At 39.9% G+C, this 10,821-nt stretch overlaps 2 protein-coding genes across 4 annotated transcripts; one reads left to right on the plus strand and one right to left on the minus strand.

The window, feature by feature from the left end:
- Nucleotides 1-91: 91 nt before the first annotated feature.
- On the minus strand, nucleotides 92-3,935 carry si:ch211-243a20.3 (uncharacterized protein LOC100151507 homolog). The gene is made up of 4 exons (XM_039821437.1): nucleotides 3,581-3,935; nucleotides 2,391-2,528; nucleotides 2,000-2,129; nucleotides 92-670 (listed from the first exon to the last, which is right to left on the minus strand). The coding sequence occupies exons 2-4, from the start codon at nucleotides 2,503-2,505 to the stop codon at nucleotides 370-372; spliced, it is 546 nt and encodes a 181-aa protein (XP_039677371.1). The 5' UTR covers nucleotides 2,506-2,528; nucleotides 3,581-3,935; the 3' UTR covers nucleotides 92-369.
- Nucleotides 3,936-5,424: 1,489 nt separating this feature from the next.
- si:ch211-243a20.4 lies at nucleotides 5,425-10,010 on the plus strand. Of its 3 annotated transcripts, none has more exons than XM_039821325.1 (6): nucleotides 5,425-5,773; nucleotides 5,903-6,163; nucleotides 8,634-8,755; nucleotides 9,494-9,622; nucleotides 9,712-9,815; nucleotides 9,905-9,937. In XM_039821325.1, the coding sequence occupies exons 1-6, from the start codon at nucleotides 5,641-5,643 to the stop codon at nucleotides 9,906-9,908; spliced, it is 753 nt and encodes a 250-aa protein (XP_039677259.1). In that variant the 5' UTR covers nucleotides 5,425-5,640; the 3' UTR covers nucleotides 9,909-9,937. The 3 variants fall into 3 exon arrangements, with proteins under 3 accessions (XP_039677259.1, XP_039677163.1, XP_039677200.1); XM_039821229.1 differs by having other exon boundaries at nucleotides 5,439-5,773; nucleotides 9,705-9,815; nucleotides 9,905-10,010; XM_039821266.1 differs by having other exon boundaries at nucleotides 5,447-5,773; nucleotides 9,497-9,622; nucleotides 9,705-9,815; nucleotides 9,905-10,010.
- The last annotated feature ends 811 nt before the right edge of the window (nucleotides 10,011-10,821 follow it).

The following is a 10,821-nucleotide window of genomic DNA, read 5'->3' on the forward strand; positions in this document are numbered from 1 at the left end:
GATGTAGTATGGCCTAATAATGATAATATAGATGTATAGTGTTGAGGAAGGTTTGTGTTCTGTGTGTCCTTACATTAAGACAATAAAAATGTGCTAATCATAAAAAGAGTTTATTAAAGATATACAAAACATAATCACCATCTCTGATCTCAAGCAGTGTCTATATTGTATTGTCATGTCTAGGCTGTTATTTTTAAAAATGAAATCTATACAGTTAAAAAATGGATTTCTTACATTATATAATATTTGCAAAAGCTCTCTCTGTACTTCTACTACACACACACACACACACACACACACACACACACACACACACACACACACACGCACACACTTTCTCTTCACCTCCCTCCATCAGTGTGTCACTGTCTAGCTCTCTCTCTGAAGCAGCTTCACTCCCCCTTTCTTCAGGACTCTCACCCGTCTCCTCCTCACCACCCGGCTCCCCCTCGGTGGACCCGCTCCCCCCGGGGTCCTCGGGCTGTACCGGGCCAGGCTCGCCACCTCTCCTCTCAAGCCGCCTCCCTCCTCCTCCCCCACCTCCCAGTAGCCGTGGTGACGGAGGAACGGTTCCAGGGTTGCTAGGCGATGAGAGAGTTCGGTGATGCGCCTGCGCAGCAGGGACACTTCTCTGAACAGGTCGTTGACGGACTCGGACAGAGGGCGCACCCTGCAGGACGAACAGAGGAGGCTTCAAAGATAATGTAATATAATATAGCCTATAAACTAATATATAAGACAGAATAAAATACAATACAAAAATATATCTTAACAATTGTTGTGACAGGGTGGCTGATTATAATGGGAGAATTAATCAATTACAGCATGCTCATGTGCTACACCTGCACTCTCATTCACTCTGTTATCATATTATTTTACATCACTTTTTAACATTAGGCTTGCGGCAGGATGAAATAAAGACATTAAAAAAATCTGACTTCAAGCTGTTTATGGAACTTGTGATCATATCACACCATCTTCATTAGCAGAAGTCCATGTTGTCATGAAGTTGTAAATGAAAAAAACAATTCTGAGCAATATCAGGACTTCTAAAAAAGTATATAATTATATGATAATACGTTCAAAAATATTATATATAGCCTACTTTTATTTGAAAATATGCAATGCTATGGCAACTGCCAATGAAGACTAATGTGAAATATCGATATCGGTATATTTATTTTTTCAACTGCTGTTTCCACGGTCAAGAAGGAACTTGTATCTCAGATAGGGAGATCAAATTTACACCAAAGACTTCTCCATATACTGCCAGGAATATAATTCTGATGGAAAAATAATTGATTAATATTAACAAATTAATTTGAAATATATTTAATCCAAAAATTAAATTAAATTTAAAATAATCAGAAATAGCCTTCATAACCCATCATGTGTAATTTTTGTGTAATTATTTGTAGATTGTGAATGTTTCTTCAGGTAATGACATTTTGTGTTTTAGATTGTTTTATGCATGTGAATGAATTGTTTCTGTGTTTTAATGTTTGCACACCTGCTTGCCTCAAATTGCCCCATGCATGAGGGTCGATTAAGTAGCCTATTTGAATTGAATTGAAATATATTGAATTTAATTGAAATACCAAGAACATGACCTTGGTCTTGTCAGTAGCAACTGCAGCCCCGGATGTTATAAATAAAATCACTTACAATACAAATACTAAAACATGACAGGCCACTGTTTGTGCCAGGTAGCCTAAATGTTTTAGGCTAAATAAAACAACAATACAGTGACAGATATAAAATATGGCAATGTGGAGGGATAAAATGAATGGAAAAAAAGATGTCAATGAATGGAAATAAAACCTTAACGATTGTGCTGACACAAGCTGCTCAGAAGGGACTACAGGCTCTGTGGTAGTAGGCTACATGGGCACAGGTGATAGTCGTAGTAAATGTACCCTACTGAAGAAGTGACGGAGCAGAACAAACCAATCTAACTGCTCAGAGTCAGACAGCCTCACTGAGAGAGTGTTAAAGTTACCTGGAGTAGTCAGGCAGCAGTGTGCTGGGCTGAGAGTGCAGCAAAGTCTTGATTTCACGGAAGATGCGTTTTCCCCAGGCGTCTAAAACTCTGGTCACACTGCGCACTGAGGCCACATTGACACTATCAGCTGAAACCAAAACATCCATCACACCATCAGGCTTCGATTTAAAGAAAATGATCTCATGAAGACTCGTGAATATTATAAGCACGTGTGTTCTAATCACTTTAAGATCCAAATGGTCATCCCATCTCTACAGTTTCTGAAGTTGCTGCTTTTCATTCAGTTCACAAATAAAGTCTCTTTATAATTACAACTGCAGACATCTAGTGATTTACAGGCCTCGTATCTCTAGAACGTCAAATGATCAAACGGAGGCTCGTGATTTACCTCCCTCTCTGTAGTTCCAGTATCCATAATCCAGTTCATTCTCCTCGCTGACTAAATCCACCCCAGTTGCCATGGCAACCACCATCAGCAGCATCAACAAAGAAGGAGGGGCCATTACGAACAGACAGACACTTCCCCCTTTAGAAAAAAAGATAAGAATGAAAGAGAAAAATTAGCCTTATGTGTTGCCTGTTGAAAGTAAACAGATAAAGGTATTTCTTTTTCATGCAGAAGAGACAAAAGAAAAGAAATAGGCTAGGTAAAAAATAAGTGAAACAAGGACAGTCTTCATGTGCACACGTCCTATCCAGTGGTGGAAAGTAACGTAAGTAGGCTACAGTACTGTTTTGATATAGGCCTACTTCTACTTTTTACATTTATCTGACAACTTTTGTTACTTTGTAGATTCAGATTTTAAATAGGCCTACAAAATGTGTAATAAATATGATATAATAAATACAATAACATAACACTCTGGAGCCAGGGGCACTCAGGGGCCATTCTTCATGGTGAATACTTTTATTTTTAATACTTTAACTAAATTTCGCTGCAATTACTTCTGTACTTTAAGTATATTTTACTCTCTGGTATTTTTTCTTCTTTTACTTAAGAGAATGGTTTGAATCCTTCTGTTGGATTGTCCATGCACAGTGAGGTTCCTTCAAGTCTTTCAACTTTAAAGCCATTCATAAAAGAAGCCTAAAGAAAGTAGCCTTTTTGTTGTGTGGCAGTCAGTTCCGTGTGTCTGTTATGAGAGCAGAATGGCCTAATCCCATGACTCCAGGTGTGAGAGGAAAAACAAAGGAGAAGGTGAAAGCAGGCGACCCAGAGAAGAGGAGAAAAAAAGAAAAATCAGGATTGCATCCATATGACAAAGTCTATGAATCACACCGGACAATAATAAGCCGATGACTCATTGTTGAGGTATTAGCCTATAAGTGTTTCCAGGGAATATGAATTTGGAGGCCGATCAAAGGCGCAGTGAAAATTAGCCGAACTATAATCTGATACAGCTTGTGTCACATCTAGACAAACACATCAACAACACAACAATCAAGCCTCAAACCAGTGTCCCTTCACTGTCATGAATGTGGTTTGTGTTGAAATAACGACATTTCTTAACTTTGCAGAACGGTTCAGTAGTAGAAGCGTCACAGGCTGGAAAAAGGAGCAAATGAGCCGATACTCACAACTTTAAAATTATGTTGATGCTTCAATTCTCAGCAGGAAGTCCTCCGATCAAGCTTGAATATCAGATGCTTCTCTCGCCTCTCCACTCTGCCGCTGCCCTGGTCTTTTCTACTTATTTCTTCCCCTCTCGCTCTCTCTTCTCTTCTCTTATGCTCTCTCCACCCTCGTCTCGCAGCTGTAATATAATTTGGAGGAGAGTGTGGCAGGTTCAGTCCTGAGTTTAAAAACTCCTTATTTGTGGAGAGCTCTTTACACTCCAACACACGCCCAACTCCTACTCTTTCTCTGGCACACACTATGACATCCAGCTGCTGCCAGATGTGTGGCACGTCCTCTTCTTTAAGATAACTCTCATTATTTACCCCGTTTTGGTCTCCTCTTCTTCACCCCTTTGTGGAACAGACAGGTATATGTGTCCGATGCTGTAATTTGACTCTGCTGCAGGATCCAGTTCCTCCTCAAAACTAGAGTTATAGACCTTTTTCATCTTTCTCTGCTTCCCACCGTCTGCCCTTTACCCCCACAAAAGCAGCTCACAGGCTAAACACACCTCAAAGCCAAAATATACAGTATATACACTCTGAAAAGGGTTTTTTAGTATTTCATTTTCAAGACTTTAAGATGTTTTCAGATCCTCTATTCAAGTAAAATAGCATTGCTGTAACATATTGTGAAATACTCCATTACAAGTAAAAGTCCTGATTCAAATTCTTCCTTAGGTAAAAGTACAGAAGTATTGACAATGTAGTAACAAAGTAAAAAGTATGTTTCCCACTGAAATGTGGTGGAGTTGAAATATGTTAAAATATGTATGTGCATTTAGGAGGAATTTTCTTCTATGTTGTGCTTCTTTAAGTGCTGTTCTTACAATGTTTGTTTTTTTATGTATAAAGGATTTGTATGCTTAACTCCCCAGGAAAGAGGGCAGATAAGGAGACTATGAGACGTGATATGAAATGGAATGAATTATTCTTTATTGACTGGCACCCAGATGTTATTCTAGCTCTCTGTGTCTGTTTTCATGCTGTGGCTGAGATGAGGTCAGAGTTGGCCACTAATGCTGCCAAGAGAGAAAATGGTGAAAAATGTGTAGAGAGAGAAGAGAGAAGGAGAGGGGAGGCATATCAGGGGTGGAAGTAAAAAAAACAGACAAACAAATGGGGTTAAATGATAATAATAACCGCTGCACTTCAACATCTCCACGCCTCTCCTGGCAGCCTCAGAGAGCGATTTGACAGAGAGTTACTGCTGTGGAGAAGTCACTTCCATCAGCCACAGCTGGTTCACATTACCAACAGGCAGTTTGTCACCTTCAGCGGAATTCCAGCTTCTCTCACACACACACACACACACACACACACACACACACACACACACACACACACACACACACACACACACACACACACACACACACGCACACACGCACCCACGCACATCCACGCACGCACACACACACACACACACACACACATGCACACCGCAACACACACACACACACACACACACACACACACACACACACACACACACACACACACACACAATACTCTCACTGCTTGAGTCTTTTGCTTCATCTGTCTTTTAAAAACCACATGACGAGGTGTGCGCGTAATTTACAGTAATTTACCCCAATAAACAAAACTGGACAGTTTTGTTTCTCCAACACTGTCTCACTGTGGAGGAAATCCAACATTGCACTTCACTTCACATCCAGAGGCTGACGTAACAGAATAATGCAACCAGAAATATTTCCTCTTACTGTAACACAATACAAAGCCAGTTAGGGGGCCACCTTTCTACATTTTTATTCTTTGTATGTATCCTCGTGGTGTACAATGCTTTCAGGCTTTAATGTTAAACATCATGTATCAAACAGAGTTGTAAAGGCTCTTTTACAGTAATCAGTGCTCAGGTCCCTTTATTGTCCCAAATGAGTCAATGTCAAGAAAAATAGAACATTTTAAGGAAGTAGTTTTGGCAGAAACAGGAAACCCAACGCTGCAGTTTATGTACCAAGACAAACTGAAACACTGAATAGATATGTGAAACAACCTCAATGAAGAAGACAGTCAGAAATATCTCTAAAGATCACAACATGGAAGCTCAACAAGTTTGGCATCTTTCTTTCGTGTCGACCTGGATATTTGTCTTTTTCTTCCTTTCTGTATGCTCAGGAATGAGCACACTAGGTAAGCCATCCAAACTATATTTTGATCAAATGATGTTTAGACATGTGTTTAGCATTTTGCTTAATAATTGACTTAATAGACCAATCATTTCAGCTCAAATATTAACCTCTATGTTATGTCCCCTCACAGAACTGGAAAGCACAGTCTTTGTGGCCTTCGCAGGCGAAGAGATTGCCATTAAATGTGAGCTGGTGATACCAGCAAACCAAACCAGATACGTCTTGACGTGCTCTGATCCTTTCGAAAATCAGATTTATAACTACAGCTCTGAGACGACTGGCCAGCGACAAAGGGTCCAACTGACACTGAAGCTGAAAAACCTGGCCATGTCAGGAGAATACAGTTGCCAATATAAAAAAGCCACGGTGTACTGGTTTCTTCGTGTGAGAGGTGAGTAGGAAAAGAAGTGGATGTGAAATAAAATGGATGTTTAGGGAAGTAAAGAAGCAGTTACCAGATTTTATTGAATTTCTTCAGTTCTGTCTTTGTATGAGATCTTTAAACTGGAGGTTATAACAAGGTGTGGGCTCTCTGTAAAAGACTGTCCTCAACCTTTTCCTCCACCTAATGATGAAGACCCACTGGATGTGGCGCAAGTTTGCTCCTCTTCATTTTCTGTCTCAAAGCACTGTGGGATAGCACAGGACTCAGTATGAGACTGAGCAGTGTCATGAAATAGGGTAGGGGCGACAGTTGAAAATGTTTAACTTAGTACAAATTAGAAGAAATTGCCTGGAAACTCCTGCTACGTTCATTCGACATCAGCGGAAAACTGAAAAAAAAAGTTATTCCAACTTGGGAGTGTTAGTGCATTATTCCAAAATGGTTACACCCACTGATAGCTTTGTAGTCACTCCATTACAGCCTTAAACGTGCAGTAAGCGATGCTGCGCGAAAATTGTTGGTAATTAAACTCAACTGCCAAACAAATTCAACCCCCTCTTCAGAATCTCTACCACCCAGATTAATGGACGTGCATTGCCATAGCGACCACTTCTGCTAGTGTCTCTGCTGATTAAATATGGCAGAGTCGATATTAGCTCATGTTAGGTTGTAGATTAGCAAGCAGTCGCTACTGCTGTGAAGCCACTAGTTGGGAGCAGCCATCAAAAACAATAGCAAATGGACAAGGTTAACCCAGGCTCGCGTTGCCAATCCTTCCTCCACTGCGCTGCGGGGGAGGGTCTGGCTAGTCCACACAGCATTCCATGATGGGAGAAAAATGTGCTCTGGTTTATTGGCATTTCTTTAAACCAATCACAATCGTCTTGGCCGGCGCTAAGCGCTAGACTCAATGACAAGGACAGGAAGTTCAGTCTTTAGCAGATGTATTTATTCAGGTGTCAACAGATTCAAGCAAAAACAAAGTTCTGGTTGGCACGAAGTCGCATAATTTGTTGGGGTCACTTATTTACACAATGTTTACTAACAAGCTACCTACTCGCTGTAAAACCCACAGAGGCAATGTTGTTTGTTTCCAATGAGTCGTTTGATTGCACTTGAGCTGTGAGCAGTTCAATCAACTGATGGTTCATTTGAAGGACATTGAGGGGCCATCCACACGGAAACGTTTTTTTGTGCAAACGCACGTTTTGCATCGTTTAGGCCGACCGTCCAAACGAATCCTGCAAACGCAATGCCTGAAAACGCACTTTTTTTAAACCTGGTCTCAGGGTGAAAAAATCCGAAAACGGCTCTCGTTTAGCTTCGTATGGATGGTGAATACAAATCCGTATTGATGATGTCATCGCCACACCCCTCTTTTACACCCTCTCCCACGGCCGCTGACGCACACAACTGCGGTGAAGCTAAGCGAGCATGTCCCATCTCCATGGTCAAACCAGCTCACTTCATCTAAATACTGTGTCTCTGCTCCCTGACACTTTCCTCTGGATTCTACACAAAATATATTGCTAACGTTATGTAGCCAACGTTAAACATCGCTAAAGCAGCTGACCGCTAAAGCAGCTGACCGCTCCAGCAGCGAAGTAACGTTAACGTTAGCTGCTATGGCTATCTGTTTATAAAGTGGAAGTAGACAACTTATCAACTAGCTAGCTAATCTGTCTGCTTATCAACTCCTTGAACGGATTATAGTAACTTTTACCACGGCTTATTGTAGAAAGCCTACTGCAAGAAAAACGTATAGATTATTAAAAAGACATCATTCATGGATCATTGATGTTTGTTTGACTGCCGATGTTAGAGCTAGCTAACGTTAGCGGGCTGCAATCATGCAAAATAAAAAGCAATCCAAAAGCACATTATACAACGTAAAAAAAAAAAGACACGTTTTCTTGCGGCGGCCTTTATAAAATGAGCAGTGGTGAAAGTTATTATAGTCCACGGATGTATTAAGAGAAAGTTATAATCTAGCTAGTCATGTTATGATGGGAAGTGGAAGTGACTATGCTCTTCTTCTCCGTTTTTTGGTGAATTTCTGTAGCAGAAACAGCGCTGCCTATAGGCCTGGCATATGAAGTAGCGTATTGAGTCATTTACAAGTGGATTCGTTTGGACGCAACTATTCTTGAAACGAATCCAGGGAAGACGGGTAAAAAAAAGATCGTTTTGGTACGTGTGGACGTGGCCTTAGAGTTTTGTGTCCCTTCAGATTTATCTTGGGACCCCTTGGAGGGTCCCGACCCCCAGAATAGGAATCACTGTATAGATGTCAAAAGCCATTAGTTGACAAATACTGATGCTGACAATGAATTCAGTTTATATTGAAATGTGCAAAAGTCCATAGATCTTAAATATTTTTAGACTGTGGATTACTGGCTCGACAGATGAGGAATCCTTCAGCCAGTTATGAAAACATTCCTGCACAGACTGACATTGAATGGTGGGTGTTTTCCAGGTGACGGCTACAGGGATCTTGTAATGTGGGATTACACAGAATTCATCATAGTCGCTGTCTTCACTGGTGTGCTGCTGGTTTTCAGTGTGGTTGGCTCAGTGTGTGTCTTCAGAGGACATGGGGTAAGATGTGTACTGCTCATAGCAGAAGTTAAAAAAAAGCATTTTGCAACGGAAGAATGTTGCTTTGTTATAACAGGCAGTGATGTAAATGAGTTTCAGAAGCTCCAGAGGAAGTTGAGTCTTTTTAATGTTCAAATTATATTTAGTCGATCGACACAAAATGAATCGGCAACTATTTGATAGTTGTCATCAAGCAACATTTTAAAATAGAGTAGATACATGTGTGATAAGCAACCATAAACCAAAGTTGAACTTACAAACTGTTGTGTACCAGCAACTAAGCAACTTCTTAAAATCAAAGGATTATTTAATTAAAAGAGCTGCCTTTGACCATACAATGCAACTAGACAAACTGGGCTGGACTGGAGTCCAATCTGTAGAACAGAAACTACTTAGTCTTACACAAAAACACACTCAATGGTGCCTCATCCTGTCAGTGACTGTGTGGGTTTCATAGCTCGAGTCTAAATGCTGACCTATCCTGTTCTAAAGCTATATCATTGGGTACAAATAATTAAATTCAAGCATTTAATTAACTCCGAGTCCAGCCACTTTTATTGTAAAAAAGAATACTGTGTAAAGACTATGTGATTGAATGTGTATGGAAAGATGTTAATAAATACTTAACTGAAAATAAAGGCAAAAAACTAGAGAGAGACCGGCTTTAGTCTAGTTCGTTTGTTATCCAGTTTTTGTTATTCATTTTCCTTTTAATGCATTTCAATTTACATTATTTAGAAAAAGTGCACCACTGAATGCAGAAACACCGATAGAAAACGAAAGCAGAACACAGAAGAAATGAAGGAGACAGAGATGGAGGAAGATAACATGGATGTAATAACAGCTCCATCTACGTCTTTTTATGCTGTAAGCATCTTTCTACTCCTCCACCTTCCCTGCTGTGTTAATTTTTATAATTGTTGGAAACTGATATGAGAAATTCTCTCAGAGTCTAGAGCCTCGACCCAGGTCCATTTATGATGTACTGGATCACTCAGCTGCCAACAGAGAGCCAGACCAAAGCAAAGCTAAACCCAAGAAAAGGGAACCCAAAGAAACGGTCAGTGTAAACTTTAGGTGCTTTGTCACATTCTGTTATCATGGAAAACAATAAAGCAGTTGTTGACCTGTCTTTTACTTCCTCCACAGATGACACAACCCACACAAGACCAGCACGAAGGCGTATTTGAGATTGTCTATGAAAATTTTTGAATCAGAAATAAACTTGTTTCACCAGGTTGTAATATTTATATCAGTGGCTGAGATGATCTCAGTTTGCTTTGCTGTGTCATTGTCACATGTTAACAGTGGTAGAGAAAGTATTTCGATTCTTTAAAGGTGAAGAATTTTCTAAATTTAATACCAAAGTATTATCAGCAAAATATACTCAAAGAACTTCAGCAAAATTACTCATTGTGCAGGCAAAATAGCCTCTATTAGTGTTACATTATAATGTATTATATTATTCATACGGTTGCATTAACATTGTAATGTTGTAGCTGGTTGCAGTGGATCTAATATTAACTATTTTATTTACTGTTGGGAGGTCAAATTTACTATATAAAAATGCATTATAGGTTCAAAACATAGACTGTTAATAATATACAGTAAAAAAAAATGTAAAATAAAACAAACAAAAATGTACAGTGTGTCCCTCTGAAATGTAGCGGGTTAACATTTTTAAATTGCATACGTAAATGACTACATACATTGAAAAATGGGATGTGGGATGGTGCAGTGGATATGACACGTGCCTTTGGTGTGGGAGACCTGGGTTCGATTCCCACTATGATAGTCGATTCCCACTATGATACATCAACCAATGTGTCCCTGAGCAAAACACTTCACCCCTAGTTGCTCCAGAGGCGTGCGACCTCTGACATATATATAGCAATTGTAAGTCACTTTGGATAAAAGCGTCAGCTAAATGACATGACATGACATGTAATGTAATGTAATGAAAAAGAAATACCTGTCTCCGTCTGATTTCTATTTCTGAAACATATCTCCATGTTTGGGCATTTCCTTCTTCAGATAAGCGCCACCCTGACCAATGGAATTGCTAG

Source organism: Perca fluviatilis, chromosome 1 (assembly GCF_010015445.1).
Source record: "Perca fluviatilis chromosome 1, GENO_Pfluv_1.0, whole genome shotgun sequence".
In the NCBI taxonomy this organism is placed as follows: Eukaryota; Metazoa; Chordata; class Actinopteri; order Perciformes; family Percidae; genus Perca; species Perca fluviatilis.